This window comes from Odocoileus virginianus, chromosome 34 (genome assembly GCF_023699985.2).
Source record: "Odocoileus virginianus isolate 20LAN1187 ecotype Illinois chromosome 34, Ovbor_1.2, whole genome shotgun sequence".
Taxonomy (NCBI): Eukaryota; Metazoa; Chordata; class Mammalia; order Artiodactyla; family Cervidae; genus Odocoileus; species Odocoileus virginianus.
In genome coordinates this window covers 27780314-27796877 of record NC_069707.1, presented here as the reverse complement: position 1 = coordinate 27796877, position 16564 = coordinate 27780314, and the positions used below count along the sequence as shown (strand labels likewise).

The 16564-nt window shown below is 40.4% G+C and overlaps 1 protein-coding gene across 6 annotated transcripts in view; it reads right to left on the bottom strand.

Annotated features, from left to right (window-relative positions):
- Window positions 1-16564, bottom strand: part of MAP7 (microtubule associated protein 7) — a 171018-nt gene that overhangs the window by 28969 nt on the left and 125485 nt on the right. For 4 of the 6 annotated variants that reach the window (XM_020898704.2, XM_020898699.2, XM_020898700.2 and 1 more), the window contains exons 4-6: window positions 7895-8058; window positions 6498-6615; window positions 2665-2775 (exon numbers count right to left, since the gene is read on the bottom strand). In XM_020898704.2, coding sequence (XP_020754363.2) covers window positions 2665-2775; window positions 6498-6615; window positions 7895-8058 — 393 coding nt within the window. The remainder of the gene's footprint in view (window positions 1-2664; window positions 2776-6497; window positions 6616-7894; window positions 8059-16564) is intronic. The other 2 variants (XM_070461453.1, XM_070461454.1) reach the window with 1 other exon arrangement.

Sequence of the window (16564 nt, the reverse complement as noted above, 5' to 3'; positions counted from 1 at the left end):
CTAAGAGTAGCCAATTTCCTTCTTATTTTTTTCAAATACTCAGTCTTCCTTGAGGGGGGAGGGGAAACTGGTGAAGAAGGAAGCTTAATAATAAACACTTTTAATGCAAAAATTCCCAGTGGCAATATTGTCTCTGTTGCAGCAATTACAGAAATCTTTAGTAATCAGGGGTTTCCTTTTTATCACATTTTATCAGTCTATGTGACTCTATATCCAAGTGTGATAATCAAAACATTTAAAAACTGATGGGGCAAGGCACAGAGCTAGTAGGTAACACTCTTTAACCCCTTTAGCTCTGGAGGGCCTGGGGAAGCACAGCTTGAGGAAGTGGATATTTACCAACTGGTATGGAAATATTCCAGCATTTTGAATAACCAGCAGAGCATTTCAGTTGAATGTCAACTTTGATAGTATCAGAGCTTCAATTTAACATCACCTTTAAGTCCTGTGCTTGTAGGGCTGAGAAAGCTCAAACAATCTAGTAATGGTGTATACTCTCTAAAGACTAAACTGTAAAAGCCTCTAATAATTTGATAAGAATGCTTTCTACTTCGATAACAAAGCATAATTGAATTTAACAAATAGCAGAGAAAAGAAATTATACTAACTAAATTACTTAGATCTCTCAAATTAGAGAAGTTCAAATGCAGAAGATTCTCATTAAAAGACAGAGCCTTCTCACTGTGCTACTGATTGTTCTGTCTAACGTAAAAAAAAATTGCTTCCTGAACCACATGGGAGCCTCTGGATGAACCAGATTTTTCTTCCAGGCTGACCTCACCAGTTAAACCAGGACTGGATCACAGTTCTTTTGATAAGGGGGCAGAGAAGTGGAACCCCCAAATTTAGTGCTGTCCTCCTTGTCCTTTTAGTCTAGCTTGGCATCAGGTTTTACAGACCTGTACCATGATTGAAGGGGCAATTTCCTGGCTCCAGCTATTCACTGCTTGAACTTTCCCTGACCCTTAACCTCACCAAAGGCAGAGTGGATGGAGTCAGGATTAATGTAAGGAAGGACACCCATGAAGGAGAGAACTGCAGATGCATCACAGCATCCTCATGAGTTGGGAGCTGGCGATCTTCGCTCTAACCCCTCTTCTCCGTGATTAAACTGCCGGTTATGAAGTCAGGCTCTTCATTTCTCAGGGGCTCTGCCATCCAGTCGAGCCATCCAAGTTTTCCCCCGTTCTACGATCCGATTACTTCAGACTATCCAATCATATACCATCATGTGTCAGATACTAGCTGACACAGTACTGTCACTCCATAGAAGTGTGGATAGGATACTGGTCAGTTTACCCCCACTCCCAACATTGCCCCAGTTTCAGCTACGGGATCAATAAGCAAGGTTTATTGAAAATTACTGTGAAATCCCGATTATGGTTTGTCTTAGATCCATGTTCACAAAAATATAAAATTCAAGTGCTAAGTGGCCAATTCCAAAGAAAAGACTGCTAAGAATAGTATGCATATTTTACACTAAGGGAATTGGCTTAAAAATAAAGGCTACTTATGAAAGGAGCTTCAATTCATAATACTTATCCCTAACATATAAAAGGCCCATCTAATATCAATGATTTAGGCAAACTAGGTTAAAAAAAAGATTTAGGTTAAAAGGCAAAAATTGAAGTTGTTCAAACATTTACTGCTTTAAGAGATTAATTCTAACATCAACACATTATATTATACATTACAATGACACCATAACTTTTATACAATACAAAATATACAAATACACATGCACACATATAGAACATGCAAACATTACAATCTTTTTTAAAGACTATAAACACTTCAAAACCAATCAGTTTCTTAATGAAGCATTCAAAATAACCACAATTTGTTACTTTCAAAGAGTATGTGTTTTTATATTGCACAATAATTCTTTGGTTTTTCAAATTTAAAATTGTTTTAGTTATGTAAAACAAGTAGCTTATCTTAAAAGTTTGATTTTTCATTCTATGATATATAAATACGTAGAATGAAACTTTAATTTTAAAAGTAACTCAGCATTCATGTACTGTAAATCCATGGGATGAATAAAACTCAAAATTGAAATAAAATGTTAACTGGAGGACTATGAATATTGAAATTTTTAGGAAGCCTACATGATGATATTCTTAAAGTTGGACCATATCCCTTTAAATGAATGGACACCAAAAAAACCAGTCACACACACAAGAAATGCAGTAAGAAAGGTTTGGTTAAAGGAGAAATAAGTTAGCAAAATGAAATCTGCCAACATGAATCATTTAAAAAGATTTTTTAGAACGTTAATGCCTGGAATTCCCCAAGTACAGATGAAATGTCAAAGACAATCTGATTGAAATGAAATAAATGTTCATAACAGATTATTAGCATGTTGGTGGATAAGTGGGTGATTTCTGGAGCTGTAAACTCCTCTACTAAAAACTTGAGAGAAGCACCGCTTTTCATCACTGCTAAATGCAATCATTCAGCCAAGTTCTAAAATGAGAAATGTTCTTGTCGCAAGGAAAATGCTGCTCAGACGTTTATTGCTTTTTTACTCTGAAGTTTTTTTCTTCCTATTTAAGAAACGTAGGGAAAGCAACTTCAGATGCTTATTCTTAGCTGCAAACATCCAAAAAATAAAAGCATTAAGGAAATAACAGAACACTTTTTTTGTTTTCCTTTTGACTGTACCTCTATCTGGAGAATTTAGTAAAGTTGCAGATGAAGAGGAGAGCCGCTTGCTAATGACGGGATCAACATGTTTCGAAAGATTCATGGTGGAAACTGACCGCCTGTCTGGATCTAAAACAAATGGAGATAATGCTAATTGACAGCCAGCATGCAGGATTGCAATTTCCTAGTTCACTGATGGAAGGAAAAACTAGGATTGGATGCTTTCAGCTCTATGGCTAGATCTTTACTATAGCACAGTTTTCTAAGTGGACATTTTAAGGTAACTTAAAGGCCAGAAATAATACTCATTTTTCTTACAGGAAAATAAAAATATAGAATAAAAATATTAAAGAACTATTTAGTTCACCAGTTTGTCAGCCAGGGAAGTTCAAGTATATGGTTACAACACAACAAATGGAGAAGACCAAGGGAAAACCAGTGGAGGGCAACGAAAATGATGGAGGCAGCCCATGAGGCAAAAGCGGGTCTACAGAAGGGAGTGCCTTCATAATTTCCCAACGGAGAAACAATGGGGCAGTAATAGTGCTGGTGAGACAGAATGCAAACACTAGAATAAAAAACATCAGGGTCTGTGCATTTGCTGATACTTTTGCTTATAAAGTCATTTTACAAAGGACACTATAGAAAAACAGCTTAATCAGAAACAAAAAAGCAACACTGCAGGTGCGAAAAGGATGGCCCCTAGAGCATTTCTTTTTTTAAAATCTACTAAGGACCACCTCTGTGTGCCTAGATCACAGAGATGAGTGGTTTACAGACACATTATGAATCAGCCCACAAACTTACCTAACAAAACTGGCGGCCATGCAAAGATAATCAGAATTAAGTTTATTAATAACATTCTTATTGCTGTTGGATAATTTTAGAGTAATTCTTCAAGTTAGAAGAGAAATAATATCTGTATAAAAGGGAAAAATCAACTCTGATGGTTTGCTCTCTGAACAGTGGAACCAAGCTGTAACTACACTCACTAGTGACATGTTCCCTGAATACAACTACATATAATGAAAGTCTAAAAAACCTCATTATTTTATTTATTTACGATGCAGGGACTTGTTCTGACCTATATGAGCCAAAGTTCAAGGACTCTTGATGTATTTTGTTCTATTTTCTATGGTTAGCTTCTTCTAAAACTGAACACAAACCAAAATATTCCCTATGGGAGAGGCCTTCAAACCCTGTTCCCACCTGTCTAAACTAACCCTGGGAGTAAATATGTTAAACTTTCTCCCACAGAATAACCACTTCTGGCCATTATTTACAGTGTACAGGGGATAAGTAAGTCTTCCACCAACATCAGATATTCCTATCTTCTACAGGGACTCATCTTTACAGTTGAAGCAATTAAAAAATTTTCTAATTTATTGAAGTATCATTGATTTATATGAAGTGATTTAATCATCAAAAGAAAAAAACCAAACACCATTTCTGTGACTCAAATTCACACTGAATGGATGGGCTCTTAGGGGAATCCTAACAAAGAAAAGACTTGGGGTAAAATGTCTAAAGAAACAATGACAAAATGTGAGGTTTAAGGACACAAAGAAGGATAAGGAAAGTTATTTCCAGGACAATTCATAGCAATACATTTTCTGATATTGTTTTATATGTTCAGCTTCAGTTGGGAGGAAATTGTGTCTACATGTAGGCCTATCACACATAATTAAATTTATGGAGATAAAATATGTATTTATTATATTACTTAACAAATAAGAATCTTTATAGTCTTTTTTTTCCCCTCTCTGAACAAAACACAAACTCACAAAAGGATTTATGAAGAACTCGATTAAAAAGTATAGTCTTTACAAAGCAGGGCTAGCTGATGTGGGAACAGTCAGAAAACACACTGATTTGATCTAGATTAAAGTTAATTTCCAGTATTTGTTTGTTGTGTCCACCACAAGTGAGCACTGGTGTGAAGTAAGGAGTAGGCAAAATGAGCAAGACCTGGTTACTGCTCTTGAGGTCTTGGCAAATTATTCTGACTATTGAGAATTCTGGTAAATTCTCATTGTTTTCAAACTTCTCTGTTATATTATAGGAGTAATTTTCTCTAATTCACAGCCCTAATAAAAAATGATTTATCCAACAGCTCACAAATACAACTCTGAGTGGCAATAACAGAGGCCATATATTGAACTCTAAGCATGGAAACAAGAAGTAAAGCTAAGCAACTTGATATCCCCTCAAAAATGTTGGAGGGAATTCCCTAGGAGCCCAGTGATCAGGGCTCCCAGCCTCCACTGCAGGGGGAACTAAGATCCTGCATGTCACACACTGCAGCTAAAAAAAAAAACAAAAAAACAAAAAACTTGAAAGTCTGCACAGGTTTACCTGTTTAACATGCACATGTAAAACATGAAGGCAAATGAAAGAAAAATAAGTAATGTTATAAAAGCACATACCATGATGGCTTTTTCTGTATGGAACAAATATGCAAAATTATACCTAGAATGAAATATCACATGTAAATGATCCTTATGACCACAGATTTGATGTGCCCCACGGCAAATACAACTGGGCATGAAGAGCCGAGGGGGAAAACATGCTTTCAAATTTGGTTCACTGCATAGGAAAGAAAGTTGTGGCAACAGGCTTTTAGATTTTGTAAATGATGAGGCTATGGAAGATACACTGAATGTCAGCAATGAAAGGGAATAGAGAGAACAAACAAAAATCCATAGTTATTTATATGAAAACAAAGTGACAATATCGGTATTGATGGAGGCAGGGTGAAATGAAGCCAAACTGGATGCGCTTTGACCTCAGGTGATTTATCAGTGAAAAAACATTTTCTTTAAGGTTTTATCCAAAATGATCATTTAAAGAAAAAGTAAACAGATCACAGGGAATTACTTTATTTCAGTACCTTTAAGTCACCCGAGTTATACTGTCAACACTTGACAAACACTGTGCCATGTCCAGATCTAGGTCTATGCAGTAGGATATCAAGCATGCATTATGACTAAGGTGGCAATGGTTCAGCTACTGATGAACTGGCCCTCGTCTGGGGTGCTAGCTACAGGTCAGGCAATCAGCAAATCACAAGGAGGTCTGTACCAGGTTTTCTAGTACCACCAAAAGCTGTGAAGTGGTGGTCCAGGCCTGCTAAATCGAGAAAGGTGAATGATGATTCAACAAAACCACCTGGGGACAGAATGTAAGACAATGATTTTCCAAAGTAAATTAAAAAAGAAAAAAAAAAAGCTTATTAGACTCACACATATGAAACTGACACTCTATATAAAATTCAAGGTGTATTGAATTTACAGTACAAAAATAAAGCCTTTCACTAAGTCCAAATTTCAGTAGGATTTTAAGTCAATTTAAGAACAAGGAAGCGCTTGGACATTCACTGCTATTTCTAGCTTCAGAAATCTGCACTTCCTCTGGCAGAGCCTTCGTGTTGCATATACTTTAGGATCAGAATACATAAGCTCATAGGATTGATCCTGATCGGCAACGGTGCTAGGATTCTCGCAGAGAAAAAGGCAAAACTGGTTAACCCATTCCATAATCTTGAAACCCCTAGGCAAATAAATTACCAAAATAATGTAGAACTGAAAATAGTTGCTGAGAAAAATTGTACAAATTTCTGCTTCTTTAAAGAACTTTGTAACAAATGAGAAAAGCAGCCTGTGTGGAGGGAGGGAACCTTATCTTCTTACCTCCATCACCCTCTTATCCTCAAACAGTAGAAGCATCATTTCATTGTAGCTTAATTATTTATGCAGGTTTTTTTTTTTTTACAAACACAGAATAAAAAAGTAACAGTGACTTTAACTGTGATTTAAAAAATAGTAATTTTGGAAAGCAGCTTCTCCATTTACCTGTGCTGTGGATGTTTGGGCTCCCGTGGAGAGCACCTCCCCATGACCACCGGTTTTGTTTCTGTTTTGGCTTCTGGCTCCTCTCCATTGTACGTCGCACGACGGCTTCATGACGCTCCTTTAAATGGAACAGAGGAGTTGATGACTAGATTCTACCTGGTTGTTGGAGGATTCTTCAACTTAAGGCAGAGTGAAGTGAGAGGTACTACTTAAATTTCAACCTTAATACTCCTAATACTCAGAAGATTCCTAACCTCTACACTTTAAGGTGAGAGTAGTTCTATCAACATGGGGGTGGGTGGGTGGTTACTGAAATTATTAGGTTCCAGCTGACCAAGGCCTTGGCATACAGCGGGTACTTAAAAAAAGGACTATTACTGTTACCACTGACTTCTCGGGTGGCACTAGCAGTAAAGAACCTGCCTACCAATGCAGGAGTCGTGAGACGCAGGTTCCATCCCTGGGTTGGGAAGATCGGCTGGAGGAGGGCATGGCAACCCACTCCATATTCTTGCCTGGAGAATCCCATAGACAGTGGAGCCTGGTGGGCTACAGTCTGTAGGGTCACAAAGAGTCAGACACGACTGAAGCATCTTAGCACACTACTGGGAGTGTGATGCTTTTCCATCAACTAACATAAGCCCGTAGTGCAGGTCTTAGTTCAAGCAGATGTAACACATGTGGTACTGTATTTAAAAACAGAATCTAGAATCTGAGGATGTGGGTAATCCCGACCCCGCAATTTAATGGACTGTATGACTTTATGTAACTTAGCTATTCTGCGTCTAAATCTTCATTTCCACAGAAAGTGGTAACACTCAAAGGTTGAGCAAGAGTTAAATGAGATAATCGATGTGAAAACATTTATAAATGGTAAAGCCCTACAGAAGCCCAGTTGCTGGGATTAACACTTCAGCATGCATGAAGTAAACATAAACAAGTTACAGGTCCAGACCAGAGAAATGAGCTTTTAAAGGTCCTGTGGAAACAATGACAATCACATCATTCTCAACCTGATTTCCACACCACAACCTCCCTAGAAACTATGAAAGTGAAAGTTGCTCAGTCGTGTCTGACTCTTTGTGAACCCATGGACTGTACCCTGCCAGGCTCCTCTGTCCATGGAATTTTCCAGGCCAGAATACTGGAGTGGGTAGCCGTTCCCTTCTCCAGCGGATCTTCCTGACCCAGGGATCGAACCCATGTCTCTCACGTTGCAGGTGGATTCTTTACTGTCTGAACCACCTGGAAAGCCCCTAGAAACTATGACTGCTGGCAAATCTGCTGCCACAGACACGTGAGCTGTGCGTCTCGGCACCCCCGTGGGAAGCTTCCCAGTTAACGCGCTGTGCTCCTGAGACAGACGCGCCCCGCGCGTCCCCAGGGCAGCATCGGACCTTGTCCTCCTCGAGTCTCTGCCGCCGCTTCTCCTCCACGGCAGCCCGCCTCCGCTCGTCCCTCAGCCTCTGTTCTTCCAGCTTCTTCTTCCGCTCCTCCAGGTGCTTCTCGTAGTGCTGCCGGGCCCGCTCTTCCCTTTCTAACCAGACGATCTCTCTTGCAGCTTCAGGAGGAAAAACAAGGGAAGCCAGACACAGGCAGGTTTAAAACCTTAACAGTTGCGGATGCAGAAGTGGCCCACATTTAACAAACATGGATGGGGTCTTTGGTTTTTATTAATCAACCACGGCCTGTGCTTTCCTCAAATTTTCAGGGAAAAAAATACTACTGGTGATTTTGAGCATAATTTAATATGCAAACAATGAGGCGGAAGAAGATGCACTTAACTCTGTTCTTTGGGAACTGGAACAGCCCTCCAGTTTGGTACATTATTACTGAAGAAGAAGGCATGCGTCACATACTCTAGCCTCAAAGCTGAGAGCGATATGATTCTCTCAAAACCAGCAGCACCACCTGTCTCTCTCTCATTAAAATATGTGATATCCTTCAGATTGAAAGCCTGCGACTTCCTCTCAACACAGCATTGGTTCCGCAAATGTTAAAAGGATTTGGGAGAGTGGATATGTGTATATGTAAAACCGACTGACTTTACTATACAGCAGAAATGAAAACAACGTTGTATATCAACTATATTCCAATCCCAGGTGGCACTAGCAGGAAAAAACAACAACAACAACAACAATCTTTCCTCCCGGGAAGATCCCCGGGAGGATGGCATGAGAACCCCCTCTAGTATTCTTGCCTGGAGAATTCCATGGTCAGAGGAGCCTGGCGGGCTACCGTCCAGAGGGTTGCAGAGTCGGACATGACTGAAGTGACTTAGCATACACACCAATAAAAATTAATTTAAAAAAAGATTTGGGAGAAAATTCCAGAGATTGATAGTTGATGAAAGATACGCCTCAGGGGCATATCGCACTGGGTCAGCAAAGGACAGGAGGGATCAAACGAGCAGCCGACCTTGTCTCTGAATTGCTCCTAATCTATTCAGGCAACACATTATCATCACGGAGTGAAAATATACAGCTCAGAAAATATTGTTTAATGGATGGACCTAGGGAGTGTCATACTGAGTGAAGTGAGTCAGACAGAGGAGGAGAAGCATCATATAACATCCCTTCGATGTGGAATCTAAAAAGAAATGATACAAATGAGCTTACAAAACGAAGACTCACAGACTTAGGAAACGAACTTATTGTTGCCAGGAGGAAGGGATAGTTAGGGAGTTTGGGAAGGTCTTATACACGTTGCTGTATTCAAAATGGATAACCAACAAGGACCTATTGTATAGCACATGGAACTCTTCTCAATGTTATGTGCCAGCCTGGATGGAAGAGGGGTTTGGGGCAGAATGGATACATGTGTATGTATGGCTGAGTCCCTTTGCTGTTCCCCTGAAACTACCACAACATTGTTAACTGGCTAGGCTATACCTCAACGCAAAGTAAAAAGTATTACAGTTTGAAAAAAAGTAAAATCTATATGACCTTAAAAATATTATTTAATGATGGAATGCTTCCTTTCTTTACATATACATGTACTTTCCTCATTTCCGGGCACACAAAAAAAATTTTTTTTTTAATATGATGCTTCCTTCAGCCATGATAGCTAAACACATTCTCACTTTTTATTTTTTTCATTAATTTTTATTAGTTGGAGGCTAACTACTTTACAACCTTGTAGTGGTTTTTGCCATACGTTGACATGAATCAGCCATGGGTGTACATGTGTTCCCTATCCTGAACCCCCCTCCCACCTCCCTCCCCATCCCATCCCTCTGGGTCACCCCAGTGCACCAGCCCTGAGCATTTGTCTCATGCATCCAACCGGGACTGGCGATCTGTTTCACACTTGATAATATACATGTTTCAATGCTGTTCTCTCAGATCATCCCACCCTTGCCTTCTCCCATAGAGTCCAAAAGTCTGTTCTATACATCTGTGTCTCTTTTTCTGTCTTGTATATAGGGTTATCGTTACCATCTTTCTATAATTCCATATATATGCGTTAGGATACTGTACTGGTGTTTATCTTTCTGGCTTACTTCACTCTATAATGGGCTCATTTCATCCATCTCATTAGAACCGATTCAAATGAATTGTTTTTAATGGCTGAGTAATATTCTATTGTGTATATGTACCATAGCTTTCTTATCCATTCGTCTGCTGATGGGCATCTAGGTTGCTTCCATGTCCTGGCTATTATAAACAGTGCTGAGATGAACACGGCTACACATGTCTCTTTCAGATCTGGTTTCCTCAGTGTGTATGCCTAGGAGTGGGATTGCTGGGTCATATGGCAGTTCTATTTCCAGTTTTTTAAGGAATCTCCACACTGTTCTCCATAGTGGCTGTACTAGCTTGCATTCCCACCAATAAACACATTTTTAATGTGAGTTATTAATACTGTAGGCAAAAGTATCCAAACAAAGTATAGAAACTACATGGTATATAAATTAAACTGTTACTTTTTAAGAGAAAAACAATGAAATTCAGAACATTTAGCTTCCTCTAGATATTTAATATGAGAGATTCTGTATTCCTGCTACCATTAAATCTTTCCAGAGCTATTCACTTCAGGAGACAAAACCACTGAAAGGGATGTGACCTGACTTGACTTTCATGGAGGAAAAAGGTAAGGACAAACCCAAGGTGAGCGTGTTCTCTGACATCACTCAGGGTGGTACATAGAGATCTGGGTTTTCCCAGCAGCTCTGCTGTTAACACATGGTGAGACCTGGACAATTTCATTTGGATTTCAGTTTTCTCTGGCTTGAAACATGAAGAAATTGATCTTTGAGGTTCCCTCCTTCCAATGTTCAAATCTCATGGTTTTAAAGAAATTCTCAGGCTCAAGATAAAAATTTACTCTGAGCAAAAGCACGTAGTATGAGGGAGTTGCTCCCCACTCCAGTATTGCCTGGAGAATTCCATGGACAGAGGAACCTGGCAGAATACAGTTCATAGGGTTGCAGAGTCAAACACAACTGAGCACACACACACTCAATAAATATTTACTGAATGACTGAATAAATAAAAAAATACTCTGAAAACATATGTTAAAAGTAACATGGACAGCATTATTCACAATAACCAAGTCATGGAAGCTATGTAAGTGTCTGCATCAATAGATGAATGGATAAAGAAGATATAGCAAACACAGGCCATGGGATATCACTCAGCTATAAAAAATAAGGAAATCTTGTCACTGTGACAACACAGATGATCCTAGGGAATATTATGCTAAGTGAAACAAGTCCTACCTAAACCTGGCCCCTCCTTCTCCCTAGAGACCTTTTGCCTTATTGCATCTCTCAAACAAACCATTCCTCCCCCATCTCTTTGCTCCCAAGGTTGTGGTTGTTGGGAAAGTTGCTATCCTTGTTTCAATCCAGTCATCCTTTAAGGCAGTTCAGTTCAGTTGCTCAGTCGTGTCTGACTCTTTGCAACCCCATGAACTGCAGCACGCCAGGCCTCCCTGTCCATCACCAACTCCCAGAGTCCACCCAAACCCATGTCCATTGAGTCAGTCATGCCATCCAACCATCTCATCCTCTGTTGTCCCCTTCTCCTCCTGCCCTAAATCTTTCCCAGCAACAGGGTCTTTTCAAATGAGTCAGCTCTCTGCATCAGGTGGCCAAAGTATTGGAGTTTCAGCTTCAACATCAGTCCTTCCAAACCCAGGACTGATTTCCTTTAGGATGGACTGGTTGGATCTCCTTGCAGTCCAAGGGACTCTCAAGAGTCTTCTCCAACACCACAGTTCAAAAGCATCAATTCTTCTGTGCTCAGCTTTCTTTATAGTCCAACTCTCACATCCATACGTGACCACTGGAAAAACCATAGCCTTGACTAGACAGACCTTTGTTCACAAAGTAATATCTCTGCTTTTTAATGTGCTGTGTAGGTTGGTCATAACTTTCCTTCCAAGGAGTAAGCATCTCTTAATTTCATGGCTTCAGTCACCATCTGCAGTGATTTTGCAGCCCAGAAAAATAGTCAGCCACTGTTTCCCCATCTATTTCCCATGAAGTGATGGGACCAGATGCCATGATCTTAGTTTTCTGAATGTTGAGCTTTAAGCCAACTTTTTCACTCTCCTCTTTCACTTTCATCAAGAAGCTCTTTAGTTCTTCTTCACTTTCTGCCATAAGGGTGGTATCATCTGCATGTCTGAGGTTATTGATATTTCCCCTGCAATCTTGATTCCAGCTTGTGCTTCTTCCAGCCCAGCGTTTCTCATGATGTTCTCTGCATATAAGTTAAACAAGCAGGGTGACAACATACAGCCTTGACATACTCCTTTTCCTATTTGGAACCAGTCTGTTTTTCCATGTCCAGTTCTAACTGTTGCTTCCTGACCTGCATACAGGTTTATCAAGAGGCAGGTCAGGTGGTCTGGCATTCCCATCTCTTTAAGAATTTTCCACAGTTTATTGTGATCCACACAGTCAAAGGCTTTGGCATAGTCAATAAAGCAGAAATAGATGTTTTTCTGGAACTCTCTTGCTTTTTTGAAGATCCAGCGGATGTTGGCAATTTGATCTCTGGTTCTAAAAGCCTTTTCTAAAACCAGCTTGAACATCTGGAAGTTCACGGTTCACATGTTGCTGAAGCCTGTAGTCTCATAAATGCACAGATTGCTGGGTTATAATCCTCATTCATTTTTACTACTCCCAGGATGAGGCCTGGTAATCTGCATTTTAAACAAACCTCCTAGGCTATTTTGGTCCCAAGTGATCCATGATGGCATACGGAGGACCACTGCTCTTAACTTCTCCAGAAATTTAATCTCTTCGGGGCTCAATGCAGGCCTTATGACATCTACCACAAACTTAAGCATTTCTTATATTCTGATTTCTGTGTAGTAAGTGACTATTTCCCTCCCCTTTTCTCCTACTCACTAGTGTTTTTCAGGGCTTCCCCAGTGGCTCAGCTAGTAAAGAACCTGCCTGCCAATGCAGGAGATGAAACAGACACAGGTTCAATCCCTGGGTCTGGAAGACCCCCTGGAAAAGGAAATAGCACCCCACACTCCAGTATTCTTGCCTGGAAAATTCCATGGACAGAGGAACCTGGTGAGTTACAGTCCATGGGGTCACAAAGAGTCAGACCTGACTGAGTGCACATACACATATAGTGTTTTTCACAGCTTGTATATAAGCAAGGGCCTTAATAATTACTTCCTGATTCGTTGAGAACAATTGTACTTCTTGATTTATTCACCCTTAACTGTGTGGTCTTAGGCAAATTACTTAACTTCCTTACTCCTCACTTCTGTCAGGGTAAACTGTGGCTAAATATGGGACCTTCTCATAGTGTTTACTGTGAGGATTAAAAAAAGCATTACACCTAACACAGAACAGTTCTTGGCACTTGGTAAGCATTCAATAAATATTAGCCATTATTGTCAAATTTGTCACCATAATTTCAATTCAGAAAATTCAAGGTAGTTCTTAAGCTTGTGCTATCAATCAAAACCGAGCTAGATATTATGACAATAACAATCAGTTTTATCCCAAATAATCTTCTAAATGAAGAGCATTTCTTCATCAAACTCTTAACTTCCCCTTCTATTTTCTACCAGGAAGTGGAGATCCTATTGCAGTGCCTTCTTAAATAATTGTCATCTTTACACAGTCATACAAAAAACAGGCAAATAATGGTGAAATAGCAAACAATGGTTTCATATTATTGCAGACAATGGTGGTGAGCACCAGGATTATTACCAAGTACAGATCCTGTGACCCTTTAAACAGAAGGATAATGCATAAAAGATTTCAATATTTTAGTAAGAATTGAAAGTTAACTTACCCTAAGAGGTTGAGTTACTTAAAATATTCCTTGTGGATGATATATAACAACAAAGTTTTGTATTTTCTCATTAAGAAATAAGACTTCTGAGCGTAAGAAAAAGAAATCAACACTTGCTATGGACTGAATTGTGTCTCCTCTCCCAGCAATTGGTACATTGAATCCTTACTGCCCAACTACTGCCGAAAGTGACTGCATCTGGAGCTAGGGCCTCAGGAGATGATCATGATTATGTGAGGTCATAAGGATAGGAACCTAATCCAATAGGATTCAGTTAAGTTCAGTTGCTCAGTCGTGTCCGACTCTTTGAGACCCCATGGACTGCAGCACGCCAGGCCTCCCTACCCATCACCAAATCCCGGAGTTTACTCAAACTCATGTCCATCCAGTCAGTGATGCCATCCAACCATCTCATCCTCTGTCATCCCCTTCTCCTCCCGGCTTCTATCTTTCCCAGCATCAGGGTCTTTTCAAATGATTACTCCTTTATAGAAACAGATACCAGGGAGCTCTCTCTCCCTCTCTTTTCATGCTCAGAAGAAAGCCCAGGTGAGAACAAAGCAGTCATCCATGAGCCAGGAAGAGCGCTCTCATCAGGAACAGAAGCCTACCAGAGCCTTGATCTTAAACTTTCCAGCCTCCAGAATTGTTAAGAAAAAACAATTTGTTGTTTAAGCCATGCATTCGACAGTAGTCTGCCATGGTGGTATGAACAGACTGTATAACAACTCATTCAGTATTTAAATCATTAATGATCACTAATTTCACAGAGCTCTACGAAAGAATAACATTCCAGAAAGGACCTGTGATGAATATCATTAGCCTTTGCTCTTGTGACGTGAGCATTTTCTCCTGGACTCTGAGATCATAATAAAAAATGAAACGAGAACCCACTGTGGCCCCTGGACGTGAACGGTCCACTCCCATCCCCGAGCTGCTGCCACCAGGACACTGTAACAGAAGGCCAGTGCCCCACGAAGGGGAAATCCACCGCCAGCCTGGGCTCTGTTTAGAAACTGGACTCTTGTACTAAAGCAGCAAAGACTCCTGTACTGAAAGGAGTTTGAAGCCAAAGGGTACAGGGTGGAGAAGCAGCTCTGGCTTCACAGGAACCTGAGTCCACCCCCTCCTGCCACTCCCTTGTTGCAGAGGGACTTCTGTGGTCCTGTTTCCTCCAGCCGTCTTCCTGCCAGAGCTGCCAGATGAGCCCACGGTAACATATAAAGTGTTCAGCGCAGTGCCAGGTACATAGTAGGGACTCTGTACCTGTAACCCCTACACCTCCACTCCACCAACCCTACCCCTACCATAGCAAGGGGGAAAAAAGAAAGTTTAAAAGGACTAAAACTAAGCCTACTAGTTAAGATCGAGACTTTTAGACCAGGCCGAAATCCAAAATGCCCAAGTTATGTTGAAGCCTGGCGTGCGGCAGTCCATGGGGTCACAAAGAGGAGGACACAACTGAGCAACTGAACAACATGTTGTTTAAAAGAAACAAACCTAAAACAAAGTGTTAAAAAAAATCATAAAGTAATGAATGAACAAAACCTATCAGGCTAATGAAAACAAAATTGTAATAAATGTGGAATTATTATTCAATTATTATTATTGTCTGGCAGTAAAGATAAAATGAAAAAAATAAAAACAAAAAACTACACACACACAAAAAACCCGAAGGAGATAAATAGCTCTCCCAGAATTAGTGTCTAAAAGAGGAAGAGTTGAAATTATAATTCAGCTCTGATTGTAAAGCCTGTACTCTCAGTTACTATACAATACTTCCTCCAAATTCACAACTGCCCGCCTAAAATTTCCTCTTGAATTTCCTTGTCAGATCCATCGTATAACCTTACTCATCATCCCTACCTCAAACCGGAACCTGCTCCGCCTTCTCCATTCTGAGAGCAGATACATGACCTCCCAATGGTTTACGAAGATCCCTTGGAGTCACCCTCAATTTCTCCTTCATGGATGCTCCAACCCAACTCAACACTTCCACCTTTTCATTCTACATCAGAATTTAGTGTCTTCTCTCTCATCCTTCCGATTCTATTGTATTTAAGCCCTCCTTTTTTTTCTTACTCCCAGGGTTTAGTCTATTTCCTCTTCACAACCATCCTGCATACTGTTCTCAGACATCTCCCTCCCCCTACCACCGGCCCCACTCCCAAACAAAACCTAGTGTCATAGTCCTGCCTGAAGATCTGTTAGTTCCCCTGTCCCCTGGTTCAGCTCCTTAGATTGACCATATGATCCTCTACATTTTTACGTGGTACCCCTGCCCCAAACGGCTCTTCCCACCTGGCAAACCTCAGTCATCTTTCAAGTTCTAGGTCAAACGGCTCTTCCTCTGAAAAGCCTTCCCTGGCACCACGGCCGGATCCATAGCTCCTCTGCGCTCCTACCTGTATGCCAGATGGTAATTACTCTGCTCTTACATGTTTCTGAGTCTTTCCCCACATAAAACAATGACTTGTTTAGCAGATGATTAAAGTAAGTCTGATGAGGAATGAGCTAAGGAATTAAAGGGTTATATGACCTCCAAGCAAAGTGATTTACATTGAGCCTTAGTGTTAATTCAAAGCCTTCTTTCTCAACCAGTCATTTACACTGTTTCCCACTCTCCTCTCATTTGAGTATTATGCTGGAGAACTGCCTGGTAATAAAAGTGACCTTGTAATAAAGTGACCTTGTAAGTGTTGTAATATACAACACTGCATCTCCTGACTGAGGGGACCTCCTGGTCTGCCTTCATCCCTGGACACAGTGGTGGACTAAGTCAGACCTGAGGAGCTT